General features: G+C 39.8%; 1 protein-coding gene across 1 annotated transcript in view; it reads left to right on the forward strand.

Moving 5' to 3' along the window:
* The window catches only part of LOC148074404 (uncharacterized), a 55,085-nt gene that overhangs the window by 26,097 nt on the left and 4,414 nt on the right, over positions 1-24,574 (forward strand). Inside the window, exons 3-5 of the mRNA XM_087798278.1 lie at positions 10,569-10,651; positions 12,039-12,176; positions 13,960-24,547. Of these exons, the coding sequence (XP_087654404.1) occupies positions 10,569-10,651; positions 12,039-12,176; positions 13,960-24,547 (10,809 nt within the window). The remainder of the gene's footprint in view (positions 1-10,568; positions 10,652-12,038; positions 12,177-13,959; positions 24,548-24,574) is intronic.

Below are 24,574 nucleotides of genomic sequence, written 5' to 3' on the forward strand. Positions count from 1 at the left end.
GTAACAAGAGAGTCATCGTTCATAACAAGAGAGTCATCGTTCATAACAAGAGAGTCATCGTTTGTAACAAGAGAGTCATCGTTCATAACAAGAGAGTCATCGTTCATAACAAGAGAGTCATCGTTTGTAACAAGAGAGTCATCGTTCGTAACAAGAGAGTCATCGTTCGTAACAAGAGAGTCATCGTTCATAACAAGAGAGTCATCGTTTGTAACAAGAGAGTCATCGTTTGTAACAAGAGAGTCATCGTTCATAACAAGAGAGTCATCGTTCATAACAAGAGAGTCATCGTTTGTAACAAGAGAGTCATCGTTTGTAACAAGAGAGTCATCGTTCATAACAAGAGAGTCATCGTTTGTAACAAGAGAGTCATCGTTTGTAACAAGAGAGTCATCGTTCATAACAAGAGAGTCATCGTTCATAACAAGAGAGTCATCGTTTGTAACAAGAGAGTCATCGTTCATAACAAGAGAGTCATCGTTTGTAACAAGAGAGTCATCGTTCGTAACAAGAGAGTCATCGTTCGTAACAAGAGAGTCATCGTTTGTAACAAGAGAGTCATCGTTCGTAACAAGAGAGTCATCGTTCGTAACAAGAGAGTCATCGTTTGTAACAAGAGAGTCATCGTTCGTAACAAGAGAGTCATCGTTCGTAACAAGAGAGTCATCGTTCGTAACAAGAGAGTCATCGTTTGTAACAAGAGAGTCATCGTTTGTAACAAGAGAGTCATCGTTCGTAACAAGAGAGTCATCGTTCGTAACAAGAGAGTCATCGTTTGTAACAAGAGAGTCATCGTTCGTAACAAGAGAGTCATCGTTCGTAACAAGAGAGTCATCGTTTGTAACAAGAGAGTCATCGTTCGTAACAAGAGAGTCATCGTTTGTAACAAGAGAGTCATCGTTCGTAACAAGAGAGTCATCGTTTGTAACAAGAGAGTCATCGTTCGTAACAAGAGAGTCATCGTTCGTAACAAGAGAGTCATCGTTCGTAACAAGAGAGTCATCGTTTGTAACAAGAGAGTCATCGTTCGTAACAAGAGAGTCATCGTTCGTAACAAGAGAGTCATCGTTTGTAACAAGAGAGTCATCGTTCGTAACAAGAGAGTCATCGTTCGTAACAAGAGAGTCATCGTTTGTAACAAGAGAGTCATCGTTCGTAACAAGAGAGTCATCGTTCATAACAAGAGAGTCATCGTTCGTAACAAGAGAGTCATCGTTCGTAACAAGAGAGTCATCGTTCATAACAAGAGAGTCATCGTTCGTAACAAGAGAGTCATCGTTCATAACAAGAGTTTGAGGCCAAACAAAATGTATTTTGACCTTTAATTGTCTTTAACGACAAGTAATTAGTTATTTAGCTCTGCTCGTCACATGTTTATGACATCATCAATCCATCCAGATATGAAACCTTTGTAGAAATATTTTCATCATGAAAAAACTATGAACCAGTTTATTCAACTCTTTTACTGTTTTGATTCAAAATAGATGAAGAAGATACTTTTGCCGATTTCATTCAAAGCTTTGACCCAATTTCACGCTCTGGAGGGAGGATCTGAGTTCGACTCCCATGAAGCAGTTTCTGGTTCATCCATCTTTAGACTCTTTCCTGTCATGTGACCTTTGAGGTATTTAGTGATACAGAGACTTTCAATAACAATAAAACTTGAGTTTAATTCATTGAAGGATTATTTTTGGACGGCAAAAATGTTTTTATACAAAATAACTTTATATTTTTGCTTGTGTTTATATCTTTTAACTTTTCACACGATCAAGTAAAGTTTATGTTAACAATAATATACATATATATATTTTGTTTATGTGTTTTCTTTTCAATTGTTCAGGAAAAAATGAAGTGATTATAATTTTAACTTTCAAATCACTTTCACATCATACATAGACGTGTAAGAAAATAATGAGACACTTAAATACTGTATATATATATTTTATTAATATTTATTAAATAATATAATTACTTTTTGAAGGGTCTGTCAAATAAAGTTTTACTTGATCAAAATTGTTTAATGGTTTGTTTTAATTTCTATAACCTGTGAAATTAATAAAATAATTCGATTTTTTTAACATTATCATCATTAACATTCGAAATTCAAAGTGTTGTTTTTTTTTGTGTTGCAATTATCGCTAAAGGAACTCTGAGAAGTTACATGGATTATGTCATGTATGTATTATATAAATGCTTCAACGTGACTGAGGACAAGAGGACTTTTAAAAGGACTTTTAAATGCTGAAAATATCGATAACACGACAAATCGCGATGTTTTCTCCACAAAACTATATTTTGATAATCAATAGTTTTTTTGGTTGAAATGAAATGTCCGCCGACTAAATGACAGCAGTTATTACGTCCTCCACAGCTGAAGGAACAATGAAACAAGATCTATGACGTTGGACATATTTTGGTTTGAAAACAAATAAAAGCAGTTACGACTGAGGACGAGAGGATGCAGTGAGTCCAGCAGCTGTTAAAGCTGATTTTTTTAAAAATATTTTGGTTTGAAAAAAAATGAAAGCAGTCACGACTTCTTCAAGAGTCATGTGGTCTGTAAATACTACAACACCAGAGTCAAGTACTGGACAATACTACACATATATACTTGTTACCACATTATCACAACACCAGAGTCAAGTACTGGACAATACTGCACATATATACTTGATACTACACTATCACAACACCAGAGTCAAGTACTCCACAATACTACACATATATACTTGTTACTACACTATCACAACACCAGAGTCAAGTACTGGACAATACTACACATATATACTTGTTACTTCACTATCACAACACCAGAGTCAAGTACTGGACAATACTACACATATATACTTGTTACCACACTATCACAACACCAGAGTCAAGTACTGGACAATACTACACATATATTCTTGTTACTACACTATCACAACACCAGAGTCAAGTACTGGACAATACTACACATATATACTTGTTACTACACTATCACAACACCAGAGTCAAGTACTGGACAATACTACACATATATACTTGTTACTACACTATCACAACACCAGAGTCAAGTACTGGACAATACTACACATATATACTTGTTACTTCACTATCACAACACCAGAGTCAAGTACTGGACAATACTACACATATATACTTGTTACTACACTATCACAACACCAGAGTCACGTACTGGACAATACTACACATAAATACTTGTTACTACATTATCACAACACCAGAGTCAAGTACTGGACAATACTGCACATATATACTTGATACTACACTATCACAACACCAGAGTCAAGTACTCCACAATACTACACATATATACTTGTTACTACACTATCACAACACCAGAGTCAAGTACTGGACAATACTACACATATATACTTGTTACTTCACTATCACAACACCAGAGTCAAGTACTGGACAATACTACACATATATACTTGTTACCACACTATCACAACACCAGAGTCAAGTACTGGACAATACTACACATATATACTTGTTACTACACTATCACAACACCAGAGTCACGTACTGGACAATACTACACATATATACTTGTTACTACACTATCACAACACCAGAGTCACGTACTGGACAATACTACACATAAATACTTGTTACTACATTATCACAACACCAGAGTCAAGTACTGGACAATACTACACATATATACTTGTTACTACACTATCACAACACCAGAGTCAAGTACTGGACAATACTACACATATATACTTGTTACTTCACTATCACAACACCAGAGTCAAGTACTGGACAATACTACACATATATACTTGTTACTACACTATCACAACACCAGAGTCACGTACTGGACAATACTACACATAAATACTTGTTACTACATTATCACAACACCAGAGTCAAGTACTGGACAATACTGCACATATATACTTGATACTACACTATCACAACACCAGAGTCAAGTACTCCACAATACTACACATATATACTTGTTACTACACTATCACAACACCAGAGTCAAGTACTGGACAATACTACACATATATACTTGTTACTTCACTATCACAACACCAGAGTCAAGTACTGGACAATACTACACATATATACTTGTTACCACACTATCACAACACCAGAGTCAAGTACTGGACAATACTACACATATATACTTGTTACTACACTATCACAACACCAGAGTCAAGTACTGGACAATACTACACATATATTCTTGTTACTACACTATCACAACACCAGAGTCAAGTACTGGACAATACTACACATATATACTTGTTACCACACTATCACAACACCAGAGTCAAGTACTGGACAATACTACACATATATACTTGTTACTACACTATCACAACACCAGAGTCAAGTACTGGACAATACTACACATATATTCTTGTTACTACACTATCACAACACCAGAGTCAAGTACTGGACAATACTACACATATATACTTGTTACTACACTATCACAACACCAGAGTCAAGTACTGGACAATACTACACATATATACTTGTTACTACACTATCACAACACCAGAGTCAAGTACTGGACAATACTACACATATATACTTGTTACTTCACTATCACAACACCAGAGTCAAGTACTGGACAATACTACACATATATACTTGTTACTACACTATCACAACACCAGAGTCACGTACTGGACAATACTACACATAAATACTTGTTACTACATTATCACAACACCAGAGTCAAGTACTGGACAATACTGCACATATATACTTGATACTACACTATCACAACACCAGAGTCAAGTACTCCACAATACTACACATATATACTTGTTACTACACTATCACAACACCAGAGTCAAGTACTGGACAATACTACACATATATACTTGTTACTTCACTATCACAACACCAGAGTCAAGTACTGGACAATACTACACATATATACTTGTTACCACACTATCACAACACCAGAGTCAAGTACTGGACAATACTACACATATATACTTGTTACTACACTATCACAACACCAGAGTCACGTACTGGACAATACTACACATATATACTTGTTACTACACTATCACAACACCAGAGTCACGTACTGGACAATACTACACATAAATACTTGTTACTACATTATCACAACACCAGAGTCAAGTACTGGACAATACTACACATATATACTTGTTACTACACTATCACAACACCAGAGTCAAGTACTGGACAATACTACACATATATACTTGTTACTACACTATCACAACACCAGAGTCAAGTACTGGACAATACTACACATATATACTTGTTACTACACTATCACAACACCAGAGTCACGTACTGGACAATACTACACATAAATACTTGTTACTACATTATCACAACACCAGAGTCAAGTACTGGACAATACTGCACATATATACTTGATACTACACTATCACAACACCAGAGTCAAGTACTCCACAATACTACACATATATACTTGTTACTACACTATCACAACACCAGAGTCAAGTACTGGACAATACTACACATATATACTTGTTACTTCACTATCACAACACCAGAGTCAAGTACTGGACAATACTACACATATATACTTGTTACCACACTATCACAACACCAGAGTCAAGTACTGGACAATACTACACATATATACTTGTTACTACACTATCACAACACCAGAGTCAAGTACTGGACAATACTACACATATATTCTTGTTACTACACTATCACAACACCAGAGTCAAGTACTGGACAATACTACACATATATACTTGTTACCACACTATCACAACACCAGAGTCAAGTACTGGACAATACTACACATATATACTTGTTACTACACTATCACAACACCAGAGTCAAGTACTGGACAATACTACACATATATTCTTGTTACTACACTATCACAACACCAGAGTCAAGTACTGGACAATACTACACATATATACTTGTTACTACACTATCACAACACCAGAGTCAAGTACTGGACAATACTACACATATATACTTGTTACTACACTATCACAACACCAGAGTCAAGTACTGGACAATACTACACATATATACTTGTTACTACACTATCACAATGTATCATATCGTTGACCATGTATCGTGATAAATATTGTTAAGTCAGATTTTGTCCACTAGAGTGTGTCTCACAGTATCGTCCCAAATCTAAGATGTTCTGACAGTATTTTCCGCCAACAACTGGTTCTGTCGACTGTAACCACGAGCGATGGTTCAGGAGGAGGAAGGATTGGATTAAGTCTGAGCGAAGGATTAACCAAAAAACAAGGCGATACGCTGCAGCCCGTCGTGCCGTCGTGCTGGAGTCGCTCTTATCCAACTTAAGAGGTTATTTAGAGTTCAAGTCTAAACTCGTAACCTTCAGTGACATGTGTGTTCGTTCCAGGAAACAGTGTTTGTTCACCACGGGTCGGACCTGGAGCTTCTTTCTGCTCGAGTCACTCTTTAACTCTCTTTGCTTCTGTCGGGGTCACTGTTACTGGTCGCTCAAGGTCAAGGGTCATGATAGTACTTCGATTGAAATTTAGAACTTCATTATTGGAATAAGAATATAAATAAGTAGTGTTACTACTAAGTAGTAATACTACAGAGTCTTGCAAAATAATACTACAATGCCTCGCAAAATAATACTACGAAGTCTCGCGGAATAATACTACGAAGCCTCATTGAGTAATACTTCAGAACCTTGTGGAGTAGTACTATGGAGCCTCGCACAGTAATACTACGAAGCTAAGTGTAGTAATACAACACAACCTCACAGAGTTATACTATGAAGCCTTGGAGAATAACACTACAATGCCTTGTGGTGTGGTACAACATCACAGAGTAATACTATGTAGCCTTCAGACTAATACTACCAACCCTTGCGGAGTAATACTATGAAGCCGAATCGATGAATATTTTACTCTTTAAGCATGGATTACTTTTTTGAATAATTGAATGAAATCATCTCTGTATTGACATTTTAATTTAACATTTTCAATGAATATAAATTGAATATTTATTTATATTACAATTCCAGTAATTAAGAGGAATTTGTATTTATAAACTATTAATAATTAAATAAATTAGTTGAATTAGCAGTACTATCAACAGTAGTAGTAGTTGCAGTAGTGATGGTGTATTATTCATGTCCTCCTGGACAGCGCCACCATGTGGAACTGCTTTGCAAAAATGATGCTAAAATAAGTTCAGTTTAATTTAATTTAGAATTTTATTTTTGAATTATTTGAATTACAATATCAAACTCTGTGTGAAATCTATTCATTTTTTGAAATATAATATTAAAATCTTTTAATTTTCATTAAAAGTCAAGCTTTTAATATAGAAATTATCAGATTTAATGACTTTAAAAAAAAGTAACGTAAAGTTAAGTGTTAAAGCAACAATTGGTTAAATTGAACTTATTGTTTTTGGCTCCCTCTAGTGTGATAAAAGGTTATTGCAATGTTGTGAATAATCTGTTACGACATTATACCACATATGCACTTGTTCAGAGGTTGAAGTCTGGAATGATACATTTCCTCAGCAATAGAACCGACCTTCTCACCTGCTTGATGACCTTCCAGACCTGTAGCTTCCACCGCAGGTAAACCTGGGATGTGGATCGTGGGCGGCCAGATCTCCGTCAGTCATCCGGTCGCCTCGTTTTAGCGGTCGTTCCGAGGGCGTTCTGGTTCCAGTCGTCCGTCGTGAGGTATTTATATCCAGCAGGTCGTCCGATGATGAGCCAGAAAACTGTGAAACCAGGTTGAGGAACGAACAGAATAAGAGTGTCTCTGAGATGATGATGTCACCTGGATCGATGCGGTGTCACGGTGGATGTGAAGGTCACCTGGAGAGAACCTGATCCGAGCAGCATCACTGATGGACCTGAGACCACGTCAGCGGCTCTGGTGTCACATTAGCAGCGTCGACGCGGACCTTCGTCCTGAGAGAAGAACACAAGGACGGATTCAGAAGCTGACGCCGGCCTTGAACCCGTGACAGACGGTCACACCTCAGGAAGACGACGCTTCTGCTGAGGTGTGATCAGAGGTCAGAGGTCAAGGATTTCACGTTATTACTACTATTAACAACCGGTCTTAGTGTGTACTGTGCGACACACTAATACACAATGTAGGGGTTGAAAGGAGTTTGTGTTGGTAAGAATCTGTTGATACTTCATGAAACAGTGTCAACGATACGATATAATTTGATTTTGTAGTAACAAGTATATATGTGTAGTATTGTCCAGTACTTGACTCTGGTGTTGTGATAGTGTAGTAACAAGTATATATATGTAGTATTGTCCACCAGTACTTGACTCTGGTGTTGTGATAGTGTAGTAACAAGTATATATGTGTAGTATTGTCCAGTACTTGACTCTGGTGTTGTGATAGTGTAGTAACAAGTATATATGTGTAGTATTGTCCAGTACTTGACTCTGGTGTTGTGATAGTGTAGTAACAAGTATATATGTGTAGTATTGTCGAGTACTTGACTCTGGTGTTGTGATAGTGTAGTAACAAGTATATATGTGTAGTATTGTCCAGTACTTGACTCTGGTGTTGTGATAGTGTAGTATGAAGGATATATGTGTAGTATTGTCCAGTACTTGACTCTGGTGTTGTGGTACTGTAGTAACAAGTATATATGTGTAGTATTGTCCAGTACTTGACTCTGGTGTTGTGGTACTGTAGTATCAAGGATATATGTGTAGTATTGTCCAGTACTTGACTCTGGTGTTGTGATAGTGTAGTAACAAGTATATATGTGTAGTATTGTCCAGTACTTGACTCTGGTGTTGTGATAGTGTAGTAACAAGTATATATGTGTAGTATTGTCCAGTACTTGACTCTGGTGTTGTGATAGTGTAGTAACAAGGATATATGTGTAGTATTGTCCAGTACTTGACTCTGGTGTTGTGATAGTGTAGTAACAAGGATATATGTGTAGTATTGTCCAGTACTTGACTCTGGTGTTGTGATAGTGTAGTAACAAGGATATATTTGTAGTATTGTCCAGTACTTGACTCTGGTGTTGTGATAGTGTAGTAACAAGGATATATGTGTAGTATTGTCCAGTACTTGACTCTGGTGTTGTAGTATTTACAGACCACATGACTCTTGACGAAGTCGTAACTGTTTTAATTTATTTTGAAACCAAAATATACCCAAACATCAGCTTTAAAAGCTGCTGGACTCACTGTATCCTAGAAACACTTGAATTGAAAGAAAAACAAACACAATACAGTGCTGTGATAAAGTATTGTGAAACAAATATTCCGATATTTTCTCACACCTGCAGTTTTTGTCTGATCAACATAGTACTGAGCGAAGTATGAAACCCATCCGAGTGAGACCTCATCATGAACACACACTTTGCATCATTGCGTCTAAATGAAGCTCCAGGTCACCAGACTCTAAATTTAATCTCATCTGTGTCGACGACACACATCCGTGGATCGTCGTGACTCAGGTGAAAACTGAGCAGTACTTTTGTAAAAGTATTACAGTTTTCTTTAACAATCGTTCTATCACTTGTTCTGTCGGAGTCGACTCAACAATTCAAACATTTCTAGATTCTTTTGACAAACATTTCATCAAAGCTTTATTGACAAACCGTACAGAGTCAGGTACCCAGAGTAACTGTACTAGTACTAGTACAGATTGGAATTCCAACCCTACTACTGAACTGAGATCTGAATATTGGATCCCAATCTGTACCGTGACATATACATCCAGCTCTACTACATGAAAAACAAAAAAAACAGACTTTGTCTTTACAAAAATTCAAAGCAGAAGTAAAATAACACAGTTTCTGTAAATCCAACATGTTGTCAGTGTTTCTTAAGACTCATCAAATATACGTAATGTTCGTGTTTTCTTGTTTTTGAGCGTTTTGTTGAGCTTCTGAACATGAAGTCTAATTGTTTCTCTGTATTGTGTGGTTGGTGTGTTAACACTTCTGGGAATGTGTGAAATATATAGATATTTTTTTATAACAATTGTAAAAAAAAAAAAAAAATCGAATTCATAGTGATGTGTCGATGAAGCTTCATGAAACAGTGTCTTTTTTTTCAGTGTCCACTAGATGTCGCCCTTGGCTCTATGATATTTTACCTTTAACATCCAAACGTGCTGCCAGCAGGTGGCGATAGTGTTCCTACAGCTGGTTGAAATCATCGTTAGATAGTAGTAGAAGAAGAAGCTGTCGCGTCATTTCCTGTTAGTGTGTAGCAGCAGAGTTTGATTTGAGACATACTATCTGTGGAGGATTAGTTACTAGTTAGTACGTACACTATCCTGATGATACTAACTTCTAGTATATTAAGAGAAGTATGTGATTTGAGACATACTATCTGTGGAGGATTAGTTACTAGTTAGTACGTACACTATCCTGATGATACTAACTTCTAGTATACTAAGAGAAGTATGTTTGAGACATACTATCTGTGGAGGATTAGTTACTAGTTAGTACGTACACTATCCTGATGATACTAACTTCTAGTATACTAAGAGAAGTATGTGATTTGAGACACAGACTGCAGGTGTCGTGCAGGTAGTTGAGGTTAATAAAGTTCATGTCTGCAGGTCAGCGGACTCTTCACTACAGGAGTGATGTGTTGGAGACCGTGGTGCTCGTGAACCCCTCGCATGACACCATCTTGTCAGAGGTAACTTCTCAAATGCTTGACAAGAATTAAAATGTCTTCTTATTGTATCAATAATCAAACACGATTATACTCGTTCAGTGTGATCAGTTACATTCACTCAGGGGCTGCGTTGTGTCCTGTGATGCTGTTAGGGACCGTCAAGCAAAAGAAAACTTGACATAATTAATGAAAAAAGGACATTCTTACATAACCTTAGTCTGATTCTACATCTATTTCTTTGAAAACTCTAAATAAAATCCATGTGTACATGAAAATAAAATATATAACATGCAAAGAAATGAATCGATAGAAGTAGTTTTAGTTGTAGTACATTTAATTAATTAATGAAACGGTTTCACTACTTGTAGCAATATCTTCAGCAGTAGTACTAGTACATGTTATCATAGTATACAATTGAACATTGAATTGACGTAGCAACAGCAGCAGGAGCTAATAATAGTTGAATTAGTAATACTAACAATAGTAGTAGTACTAGAAAATGTAGTTATGGTAGTGATGGTATATTTTTTATGTTAAGCTCCTGGACGGCGCCACCATGTGGAACTGCCTTGCAAAAATGATGCCATAAAATAAGTTACATTTAATTTTAATTTAATTTTTAAAATGATATAAATGTAAAAAACACAAAAAAACATTACCTATAAAAAGGAGGAAATTAAGGAAAATAATAATTATAATAATAAACGATCTCGTGAGGAAGTTCTAATTCTTAGCAGCGCCGGTTACAGATAAACACTTTACACTTTACAAAAGTGTAAAAAAAAATGTAAAAAAGTGTAAAAAAAATTAAATGTTCTTCTGTAAATATACAATAAAATATAACAGTAAAAATGCAGGATAAAGACTGAAATAATGCAAAATTAAGATGTAAAATGAACTCATAACAAAATATAAAAGTAAAAAAGGCGCAGATGAAATCTGAAATATACAGACCTGTATATAATAAACAGAATATACAGAGAATAAGATATTTAAAATAAACTATAAACACAATATAAAATTACAGAAAGAAAAAATAAAAAGAGATGAAATATACAGAGACTATGCAGTAAACTCCGAACAGTAATATATGTTCAGAAATAATAAGAGAAAATCTCCAAAGATCTTGTAATACAATTGTTCAGTAGAAAACATTTCTACAGTTTTATAGCATTATTTTGACCTTTTAAAAAGTATTTTGATCCACAAAATTAACATATCTAAGCAGAGTTTAACTTCTTGAACTCACGTCACACACGAATATATATTTATATATACATATATATATATACAAGTATCTATTTCAAGTTGAACATGTATTTATACGGTCAAGTATGACTGATATAGTTTTAACTGCTCAAAAAGGATTCAAAAACTTGCACTGACCCCAATGATGTTCCTCTTCCAGGTCCAGGCTCTGATCACAGACTCGTCCGGACACAAGCTCCTGGTCTTGAGCGGCCAGATCCTCCACCACAGTGGCCTCCTGCTCCAGACCGGGCTGTTCACGCACCAGACCTTCGCAGGTGTCTTTGATGCTCCCGGGGTGAGTCCAGAACTTCACCAAAGTGTGGCTTTATTTCCCAGAGAATGGAGAGAATAGCAAGATTTAAAAAGAAAAAAAGGTGAAAATAAATAATGATTGTTATGAATTAATACATTTACAAGAAACAAGGTTGTTTTGTATCCTCTCGTTCTCAGTCATCGCACGGATCAATGACTTGGCAATGTCATAAAATGATTGACGCCATCAATATTGTTGTAGGTCATTGTGAAACCTTGTTATTCGAGGGCCAAGTTGACCCAAAGGCCCGAAAACAAATGTGTTTGTGGTATCCCTTGTGTTGTCTCTGGGTCAAGGTGACCCGAAGGCCCGAAAACAAATGTGTGTGTGGTATCCCTTGTGTTGTCTCTGGGTCATGGTGACCTGAAGGCCCGAAAACAAATGCGTTTGTGGTATCCCTTGTGTTGTCTCTGGGTCAAGGTGACCCGAAGGCCCGAAAACAAATGCGTTTGTGGTATCCCTCGTGTTGTCTCTGGGTCATGGTGACCCGAAGGCCCGAAAACAAACCTTGTGTTGTCTCTGGGTCAAAATGAAAGACCTCAACCGTCCTTGTCACCTTGACCCTCGGATAACACAAGGGTTAATAACCGAGGATGTTGGATGATTGAAGATGTGTGTGGATCTCTAGATGAACTCAAGGTCACCTGCAGAGATGGAAAGACGGTGTCAACTGTAAGAGCAAAAATAGACGCAGAAGGACAACACGGCAGTAACAGACGCGAAGATGAAGCTTCACCGAAACAAAGCATCAAGAAAACGATGAGAACAAAATGATGGAGTCATTGACACAGTTTTGATGGTCAGACAACAACTGAGGACAGAAGATAAACTTACGGACGCGTAGATTCTTCTCCTTCAATTCAAAAGTGTGAAGGTGTTTCTCCGAGTACTTTCTGAACATCAAGGTTTTAGGAAAGAGTTTTTGGAGAAAGTTGGTCAAACGTTTGAGTCCAAAAAAGATCAAGATCACCCGTATAGAGTATAAAAAATATTTATTATATTCATAATAAATTCAATTTAAAAATCAATTTACTTTGTTTGCGTCAACTGTGTACTCGTTAGCAGCATTTTTACTATATGTTACTAGTACTGGAGGTAAATACTGCCTTGAATTAAAGATGATTGAACATGGAGGTTGATTTGTCTCTGGATTAATACCATTAATAACATTTACATAACATAATACATTTCAATTTATTTTTATTGAAGCAATTGTCTTTTGATTTAATTTTTAACTGTATTTTGGATAGAAAACATCTTTTATTTTGGATTGTATCAACTTTTACCTTTGTTTGTTTTTAGGTTGAAGTAAAACATTTTGGATTAGATATATATTTTTTGATTGAAGTCATTTTTCTTTTTTTAATTGAAAATAATTGTTTTTAAATTGAAAATGCTGAACTTTTATTTTGATTGAAACTTTTTGTTTAGTTTTTATTGATTTATTTAAATTATTTTGAATTGAAAATGTTTTTCTATATTGAAGTAACTTTTGTATTGAAATTATTTTATTTTAATTGAAAATGTTTGGAATGTTTTTCATGTTTTTATTGAATAAAGTAAACGTTATTGGACAAACATTTTTCACCATTGAAGCAACTTTTTGGACGCAAAATGCTTATTTTTTGGGGGTAATCAAGAAACAAATCTACCTCCATGTTTCTGATTCTGAAAAGTTAGAACTTGATAGACCTCAAAAGTGTCAGAAACAATCATCTCCAGATCTTAAACTCATAATAACACGCCGACTCTCTTCCTTCTCAAGGTCACTGAGTTCCTGGAAGCCTCCGAGCACAAGGCTACGCTCACCGTGTCCTGCCGAGGTGTGGTGGGCTGGAGCTCCCCGGGACAACTGCCGGCTCTTCAGGACTTCCTGGAATACAAACTAAACCCAGAGCCGCTCCTGCCCAGCATGGAGGGCATCAGGGAGTTCACGGAGTACGTCTCCGAGACGGTGGACGTGCCTTCGCCGTTCGATCTCCTGGAGCCGCCCACGTCTGGAGGGTTCCTGAAGCTGTCCAAGCCCTGCTGCTACATCTTCCCCGGGGGTCGCGGGGACTCGGCTCTCTTCGCCGTCAACGGCTTCAACATCCTGGTCGACGGCGGCTCCGAGAGGAAGTCCTGCTTCTGGAAGCTGGTCCGACACCTGGACCGCATCGACTCCATCCTTCTGACCCACATCGGTGCCGACAACCTGCCTGGAATCAACGGGCTCCTTCAGAGGAAGGTCGCGGAGCAAGACGAGGACAAATCTCAAGATTCCATGAACTACAATGAATGGGTGAAGAACCTCATCTCTCCAGAGTTGGGCGTGGTGTTCTTCAACGTTCCCGAGAAGCTACGTCTGCCAGAGTCCAATCTGAAAGTGAAACGTAGCATCGAGGAAGCGTCTCTGACGCTACAGTTCCTTCACAACCTCGGAATCAAACCGGAGCCTTTGTTGCGTGTGGTTAGCAACACAATCGAACCCATTACATTGTTCCACAAGATGGGGGTCGGCAAACTAGACATGTACGTCCTCAACCCGGTCAAGGACAGTAAAGAGATGCAGTTTTTAATGCAAAAGTGGGCAGGGAATAGCAAAGCCAAGACCGGAATCGTGCTGGCCAACGGTAAAGAAGGTGAAATTTCTGTTCCCTACTTGACGTCGGTCACGGCTCTTATCGTTTGGCTCCCAGCCAACCCGACCGAAAAGATCATCAGGGTTCTGTTCCCTGGAAACGCTCCTCAAAACAAGATTTTAGAAGGTCTGGAAAAACTGAAACACCTGGACTTCCTCAGATACCCCGTGGCAACGCAGAAGGACATTTCCGCGGGAGCTCCTCCTCTTCTGAACAAGCAGAAGTTAAAACACAGAACCGACAGCAAAGAGAGCCTTAAAGCCTCCCCCAAGACCAAAGCTTCGAAAGCAGACGTGGAAATGGATGTGACGGAGGTTTCCAAAGAAGTAAAGGCGGACGAGCCGGAGAAAAAAGAGGAGAAAAAGACCACAAAGGTCAAAAAATCTAAAACAGATGTCCCGGAAAAGAAGAAACTTCTCAAAGACAAATCCATTAAGAAAAGCTTAAAGGAACGTGTATCAAAGATGGACGAGAAGAAGGATAAGGAGAAGAAGGAAATCAAGAAAGTCATTAAGAAGGTTGAGAAGAAAGACGTGAAGTTGAGAGAGGAGAAAAAGAAGGATGGAGTCAAACCCGAGCTCAGGAAGATGACAAAGCCGGACCTTAAACCGCTCACGCCGGAAGTGAGGAAGACGCTTCATAAAGCCAAAGCATCGTCCAAGACCAAGACCGGGAAGGTCAGAGCAACAAAAGTGACTTCTGGGCCGAAGAGCGAGGAACCGACGACCCTTCAACCAGAACAAAAACAGGCGGAAGACACTGAAGAAAAACTCGAGTCTTCAACTGTAAAGGAATGTGAGGAACTACAAAGATCTGAAGTGACACAGGAAATAGAAGAAGCTGTTCCTGATGTTCCTGACAAAACAATCGAGGGGAATGAAGACGAGTTGGACCAAGAACCAGAGAAAGAACAAGAGAAAGAACAAGAGAAAGAACAAGAGAAAGAACCAGAGAAAGAACAAGAGCAGGAACCAGAGAAAGAAGAGACCCAAACACTTAAGGAGGAACCCGATGCTTCCCAGGATGCAGCAGAAGAAGAAACAGAGGAGGAAAAACCATCTGTTGAGAGGAAGACTGAAAAAGAGGATGTGGGAATAGACGAGTATGACTCGAAACAGGAGAGCAAAGATGTGGACAGAAAATATGAAACTGAAGAAATGGAAAAGTCTGATCTATTGCCAGAAGAACTTCAGATGCCAAAAGAGGACGAGGAGGATGAAGAGGAAGAAGAGGAAGACATGGAAAAAGCTGAACTGGAAGAGGTGGAGGATTTAGACGCAATAGCAGATGAGGAGGTAAAGGAAGTCGTTGAGGAGAAAATGAAGGATATAAAAGAGGAAGATCTTCCATTCGACGAGGCGAAGCCTCTGATGACGGCGGATCTTCAAGGTGGAACAGGAGTGGAAGCCGTTTGCTACATCCACGAGGAGACCATCCCAGGATACTCTGAGACGGAGCAAACCATCTCTGATGAGGAAATCCAAGAAGACGTGGAGGAGAGGATTCCACATCTGCAATACGACGTCAGCGCTTTTGACGTCTCCGTCCCGGATCAAACCGGATCCTTTGTCGATATCCACGGCATCCGCGAAATACAAGCTCCGGGAACGTTTGAGAAATGCACCGTTGTGCAAGAAAAAGTCTCTGTGTTCACCAGCATCGGCGGAGTTCCACTCGCAGAAGAAGAGCACCTGTCATCTGCGACGTCCATCACGGAGTTTGACAAAATGTCCTCCCAGGGTATTTCTCTAGCAGAAGATCAATCTGTCGCATCCGTCCTCATCTACGATGCTAATGAACCGATAAAACCAACGTCCTTGGAGGACAAACGATCCCCCAGAGATCCAACTGAAGATCTTTCAGCGCCCGAGGAACTGGAAGGTACAGAGGATGAAGGTGACGAAGATGAAGAAGATGAAGAGGATCAAACTCCAAATGTAGATATCTGTCTTGAAAAACTACAAGAAGGGTATAGTCCAGCAAATGTAGAAAGAAAAGACAGAGATAGAAGTAAGGACTATGAACATCCCGAGGTGACCAAATCAGTCCAGTTACCAACTGACCAGAGTATTCATGAAACCACCAAAACGTCTTCTTCAATTCAGCCTACAAGCACTTTGGGGTCTCTACCTGCCCCATCTGAAGTTGAGGCAGACTCCTTCAAACCAGATGAAATCACAAGCTCCACACCTGAAAAGTCTGAAACATCACCAACTACTCCGACTCCAGACCATGAGTCACCACTGAAAGAGAAGATAAAGGCAGTACCTGATACAGGATTGACTATAGAAGATCAAGTCCCTGATTATGGGACGGCTTCAGAAACCAAACCCTGTGAGGAAGTTGAGTCTGTGAAGGATCAATCCAATGATGAGCTTCAGCTTCTTACATCTGAAGACAAAACTGCTGACACACACATGAAAGATCAACCAATGGTGGCTCCAGAAAAGGACACTTTCTTGTCCCCTGGCGAGAAAACCATAACAGACGCAAATGTTCAAGAAGATGTTCACGCACTAGAAGAGTTTAAAGTGGATCAGAAACAAAGTAAAGACAGTTCGACCCTTCATCATGATGATGATAAAGAAAATGATCAAGATAAGAAATCTCATGTTGATGATCTAAAGGAACAAGAAGACACATCAAGTCCAGTTCAGGAGATAGAAAATGTTGGAGCAACATTCATCCAGAAGGATGTTTCTCCCAGTGAAGACCTAAAGGCTGAAGCAGAGGTTGTATCTGTTGATCGTCTGAGTGTCGTTACATCTACAGACAAAACCGCTGACAAAGACATACAAGATGTTCAACCGATGGTGGCTCCAGATAAACTCTTGTCCAGTGGTGAAAGTTACACAGAAGCTACGTTTCAAGGCGATCCACAGACACGAGGAGACTTGGAAATGGATCAAGATAAGAAATCTAACGTTGACGATTCAAAGGAACATCAAGAAACATCAATTCAAGTTCAAGAGACAAAAAGTGTTGGAGTAACGTTAGCTCAGGAAGATGTTTCCACCACATCTGCAGACAAAACTGCTGAAAAGGATATAAAAGGTGTTCAGCCAGTAGTGGCTCCAGATAAACTCTTGTCCAGTGATGAAAGTGACACAGAAGCTACGTTTCAAGGCGATCCTCAGAAACGAGGAGATTTAGAAATGGATCAGAAACCAGATGAAGAAAATGGTCAAGATAAGGAATCCAACATTGATGATTTAAAGGAACATCAGGAAACATCAAGTCAAGTAAAAGAGACAGAAAGTGTTGGAGTAACGTTAGCGCAGGAAGATGTTTCTACCACAACTACAGACAAAACTGCTGACAAGGATATAAAAGGTGTTCAACCAATAGTGGCTCCAGAACCGGACCTTTTATTGTCCCCTGGTGAGAAAACAGTAACACAAGCAAATATTCAGAAAGATTCTCAAACACTAGAAGAATTTAAAGTGGATCAGAAATCAGTTGTAGACGACCCGACTATTGTTGACCATAAAGAAAATGATCAAGATAAGAAAAGTGATGATGATGATGATCCAAAGGAACAAAAAGACACATCAAGTCGAGTTCAGGAGGTTGAACATGTTGAAGTTACAGTCATTCATAAAATTGCTGCTACCCTCGTGGACCAGGAGGCTGAGGTTACATCTGTTGATCGTCTGAGTGTCGCCACAGCTGAAGACAAAACCTCTGACACGGATATAAAAGATGTTCAACCGACGGTGGCTCCAGCAATCCTGTCCCCCGGTGAAGACAAAGTAGCAGAAGCAAATGTTCGTAAAGATTCTCACTCACTAGAAGATTCCAATGTGGATCAGGAACACAGTGAAGACAGTTTGACAATTCTTCATGATGACCATAAAGAAATGGGTCAAGATCAGAAATCTGATGATGGAACCAAAGATTTAAAAGAACAAGACGACACATCAAGTCAAGTTCAAGTTATAAAAAAAGCATTAGTGGCTCCGGAAAAGGATGTTTTCTTGTCCTCCAGCCAGAAAACAGAAGCAGAAGCAAATGTTCATAAAGATTCTCAAACACTTAAAGACTCAAGTGTGGATCAGAAACACAGTGAAGACAGTTTGACTCTTTGTCATGATGACCATAAAAAAATGGGTCAAGATAAGAAATCTGATGATGATGATGCATCCATTAAAGATCCAAAAGACCAACAAGACACACTAAGTAAATTTCAAGGAATAGAAAAAGACATTCGTACAACATCTACAGAAAAAAACACAGACATTAAAGACGTTCCAGCAGTAGTGGCTCCAGAAAAGGAAGTTTCCTCGTCCTCCAGCCAGAGAACCGAAGCAGAAGTGAAAGTTCAGAGGGATTCTGACACAGAAGAAGACTCCAATGTGGATCAGAAACTAAGTAAAGACAGTTTGATTATTCATCATGATGACCATGAAGAAAACGATCCAGAAACTGTTGAAGTTTTAAAAGAACAAGAAGACGCATCAAGTCAAGTTCAAGAGACTGAAAAACATGCAACTGCAGACACAGACATTCAAGATGTTCAAGCAACGGTGGCTCCAGAAAAAAGCATTTTATTGCCCACTGGCCAAAAACACGTAGAAGAAGAAAATGTTGAGAGAGATTCTCACGCAGTAGAAGACTTGGATGTGGATCATAAACCCGACAAACAAAGCCCAACTGTTCAACAACAAGAGATAGAAAATGTTGGCGCAACGTTTATTCAAAAAGATGTTTCTACCACAGGAGACCAGAAGGACGACACAGAGTTTACATCTCTTGGTTATTTGAGTCTTGACAAGACAACAACTCAAGGTGCAGTGACTGACCCGGACAAAGTCTCTAGTATTGACCATGATGAAGAACATAAGCAGGATTCTGAGGATTTTAGTTTAGAAATAGATGAACCACATTCCCCGAAGCAACTTGATAAAAACTGGGAGACAGAAAAGAAAGATATGAGTGGAGTAGAGCTGGTCACGGACGATCAGATAGAAAAACTCTCTCCTCAGGAGGATCTCGTTCGTCAAGTTGAAGCATCATCTGTTGCTTCTGTCATTCAGGTAGAAAAGCAACAGACAGATAAAGACCAAACAAGCCTCGTTGAATTAAGGAAGGAAACTGAAGACGTGAAACTTGAAGTCAAATCATCTGATACGTTCGACATATGCGGCGAGGAATCCGCACAGAAAGAAGATGCGACGATAAATGTAGCTTCCGATCTTAAACTCAGTGAACAGGAAGCCAAGAAAGATACAAAATCAGACTCTTGTTCACCAACATTTACTAAAACTGGTGAAATCGATCGCCAGGAAAAACAGAAAGATTTGATCAGTGAAGGAGTCGAAGAAGGAGTTGACAGTGAGGATGACTCTCAAACAATCCAACCGACTACAGAAGAGTCTCACGCTGAGATTAGATACATTCAACTGGAAGATTTCTCTGATAAACCCTCAAAGTTGGAACACGAAGACTATGAAATAAAAGATTCAGAAAAGGAAAAAGACGTTGCTGATGTGCAGCCTGACAAGAACACTCAAGAAAACATCAACATTTATCCTGGGATTTATGCCAAAAACGAAGAAGACAAGATTGAGAAAGTCGAAGTCGCACAGTCCGACCATAAAGATGTGACCGGCGTAGACGAAACTTCTGATGTTAAATCCATTAACAAGGGAAAGGAAGACAATAAGGACGAGAAAACTGCACAATCATTAGAAAATAAAGATTTAGTTTCACCCAAAAAGATGGCCGAAGCAAAAGAACTGATCAATGATGGCAGTGAATCTATGAAAACAGCTTTGGACACTAATGGAAACAAAGAGGAAGAGAAACAGCCTCTATTAAGTTATTCTATCCTAGAAGGTGAAGGTTTTTCCTTGGACATACTGAAGGAGAAAAAAGAGGAAGACAGAGAAAAGGACAGCTCAGAGAAAGAGACAGACACCCAGAATACAGCTTTTAAAGAATTAGTCAGTCACAAACATGACAATGAACCCGGAGCTAAACATGAAAGATTGGATCTTGAGACACAGGCAGAAAAACCAACAGACACTAATAATTCAACTACAGACCAGGATGATTCTTTTTTGTTCGCGACGACAACCAAAGCAGCTCAAGAGATGGAAAAGGACGTGGTTAAGACTGAACCTCAAAGCACTTGTGATATCATCATGACAGCTCAGGAGAAGCAAGAGAAGCAGAAAGAAGATGCAGCTGAAGTACAAAGAGAGCAAAATAAGGAAAAGCAGCAAGAAAGTGAGATGGCGTGTGTGGATGGCGGTGATGGAAAATCAAAGAAGAATGAAGGAGGAAATCTGGAGAAGCAATCATCGTTTGTCACTGAAATGGAAAGGCTGGATGCAGACGCCACAAGAGTAGAGGGATGGGATAGTGAGACGGTGCAGGAGAAACCCCTGGATAAAATAGTGTCGCTGCAAGATGCAGAAACAGAAAAAGTGTCTGACAACAAGCCAGTACCTGCTGAGCAGACATCAAGTGAAGACCAAGAGGAAGTAGAGAAGTGTATCGAAGGAGCACCGTCACCTGCTGAACATACATCTACAGACTCAAAACCTGAGGCGACATCACAGATAAGTGACCCATCCAGAAACGTCAGAGAAGAACAGAGCACTGTCATCATTCCGACTCTTACCATGCCACAGCAGTCAGCCGGGAAGACACCAGCAGATGATGTACCTTCTCCAAAAGAAGACCAAGGCCTACAAAAATGTCCCCAAGAGGATGCAGTAGCTGCCAAAACTATATCAGTAACAACTCCTTCTGTCACACAAGCAGCTCTTCCAAGCACTAGCGTTCAAGGAAGTGCAGCGTCAGGCTCAGGAAGGGAACCTGATAGGATCAGTCCAGAAGCCAAAGACAGCGTTCAGGCAGGTCAGACCTTTGGGAAGGAGACAGAACGAGAGGTTGAAGGAGAAAGAGAGGCGGCTTCTCCGGGGCTAGCAGAGCCTTGTTCGTACTTCATGTTGGAAAGAGAACCAGATCAGGCTTGTGTTGCAGATACTGAAGATGACACGGTCGCAGACAAAGAGAAAGACATGAGGCCGGAAGAGCACAGGAAGTCCTCAAAATATGATCCTGAAGAAAAACCATTTCCATCGGACCATGAGGTCTCTTTGAGATACGAGGCCTCAGCTGAAGTTGGACTCGATGATAATAGGAGAGCCTGTGAGGAAGAAGCAGGAGATCAAACCTTCCACTATGATAAACAATTCGAGGAGGACCCCCTGTCCTTTAGCAGAGAGACCTTCAGCATTGTGTCTTCTAGTGAGAGTCAAGAAAGCTACCATCAAAGTGCTTCGGCATCTAATGAGGACCTAGAGAAAGGCCAAAAAGAAGAACCTGAGAAAATGGACTTACCGTATGTTGAAAAAACATCAGCTCCTGTTGATGTTAAAGACAACAAAACCTCCCAAGCAGAAGAGCAAACCCCTCATAGTCCTAAAGACGACAAGCCAGAAAAATCAGATAAAGAAAAGGAGGAAACTTTTGCTTTGAAGGTAGAAAGTGATGCTGTAGTTCCTGGGTCAACGACCAAGAAAGAAACATCTTCACCGGTAAGTGTGGAAGAGCAGGTGGACACTAGTGACCAGGAGAGCTCAGCTTCTGGCTCAACACCATCACAGGATAGTTTACACACAGTGGGTCCAAGAAACACAATTGATCAAGAAGACCGAGGGAATACTTTGAGTTCTGATAAAAGCCAGGTTGAAAAAGGTGCTACATCCTTCCAAGATGTTTCTAAAGAAAGTGACGTTCATATGGACAAAAGGTTGCTGGTTGAAAGTAAAGATTCCAATGCAGACCATGACAATGAGGATGACAATGATGATGATGAAGAAAAAGCTGACATAGAAGTGGAGAAAAGTGCAGAAGCTTGTTCCTATAGCTCTGGTAATGTCACAACACTGGAAGAGTCAAATAAAACCTCTCCTGAATCGAGTATCACCAAAGAAGAGATTGTCTCTGGAGAAACACCTGACGCTAAAGTAGTTCTAGATATTCCTGAACCATCGACTCAAACCCTTCCTACCTCTCAACCATGCCTACTGGGATGCCAACACGATGATGCTGCTCATGATCTGGAAAAAGATGACATTTTAAAACAGAAAACTGATCATCAGAGCAAAAATAGTGATGCTATGAAGCAAGATGGTTGCTCATCTCCGGGTGAATCAACAGAATCCAGAAATGCATCAGGAGAGAAAAAAGACGTCAAACTCGTTGACCCAAGAGAAACTCTTCTGCCTGAGAAAGATGACGGTAAACTACCGACTTTTGCTTCCACGATATCTTCACAAATTCCATGCACTGAACCAATGGAGAGTTATTTATTATCAGACGTTTCCTTTGAGCCAAAGGTTGATACCAACAGGATCGAAGAAACCAAACCAGATGCGGCACCAGACCATCTTGAAGAAAGCAGCTTACAAATCAGATGTCAACAAGAGAAAGTAAATGAACAAAAGCAGATACACACCGTAGTAACTCAACACTACGAAGTCCAAAGTACGTTAGTTAAGGGATCTACAAAAAGCATCAGTCCAACGTCGTCTTCCAAACCAGACGTATCTCAACAAAAGTTCCCAGATACTAACATAACCATAAAGGGTGAGAAAGAATCAGAATCAAAAGACAAGATGGCCGCTGATTACGCAGAAGCGTTTGAGTCGCAAGTGAAAGAAGGAAAAGGAGAACGGACAGAATCAAAGTGTGAAGACGTTGAGCTCGAAGAGGAGAGACGTTCACCAGATGTGCCAGAGAGGCTGGAGATGAGAAGAAGAAGCAGCCTGTCTGACTGGGAGATGCTGCAGAGACCCGATGACTACCCAAGTGATCCTCCCTCCGACTACGGTGACGATAACAACACTTACGAGGGGTTGGCCAGTGGTAGCGGCTCCACTTTGCCCTCCATGAAGAACTCTGAAGCCTCAGGGAGAAACATTAAGATTTCCCCCACTTTAGAGCTGAACACCTCATCAGCGCACACGTCCTTCGACTACAAGCATCACAAAGGCGAGCTTTCTCCATCTTTCATCAACCCCAGCTGTGGTCCGCTCTACACCGATGAGGGTGAGGAAGAGATTTGCAAAGGACAGTCACTCAAAGAGGTCCAGGGCGGTCCTGACCAACACGCCGAGAAGAGAAAGTCGCACAAGCAAAGACGACCTCAGCCGGGTGGTGAGCCTCACCCTGGTGGGATGCTTGCTGGAGAGGAGACGCCACCAACATCAGCAAGTGAATCCATACCTTCACACTCAGATTCTGACGTCCCACCCGAGACGGAAGAATGTCCCTCCATTACAGCTGAAGGAAACCTGGACTCTGATGAAGATACCGAACATCTGCCCGTGGATAGATCTGGTGACGCAGAGCACCGTCCACCGTCGCCTAGGATTTCCAAGCAGTCTCAAGATCCCCTTCCTGCTGCCAAAAAGGACCCTAGCCCTCACCCTCCTCATCCAGACGTGTGCATGGTGGACCCAGAGGCTCTGCTCAATGACTATAGTAGGACAGAGAAGTTCTTGAAGAAGAGCACCAAGGGTCCGAGGAAAACTAAACCTAAGTCAGCGTCTCCCGCTCGTAGGAACGTCAAAAAAAGATCCTTAACGCCAGTGAATCAGACTTCAAAAGACAGTTCCGGCCAAAAACTGAACAAAACATCAGAAACTCATGGGTCAAGAAGCGAACTCCTGAATCCTGGGAAAGCCTTGCCCATGGGCACCAAAGTCACTTCAGGTGAGTTTAAAGTCATACTACTTAAGT

This window comes from Callionymus lyra, chromosome 8 (assembly GCF_982586985.1).
Source record: "Callionymus lyra chromosome 8, fCalLyr1.hap1.1, whole genome shotgun sequence".
Lineage (NCBI taxonomy): Eukaryota > Metazoa > Chordata > Actinopteri > Syngnathiformes > Callionymidae > Callionymus > Callionymus lyra.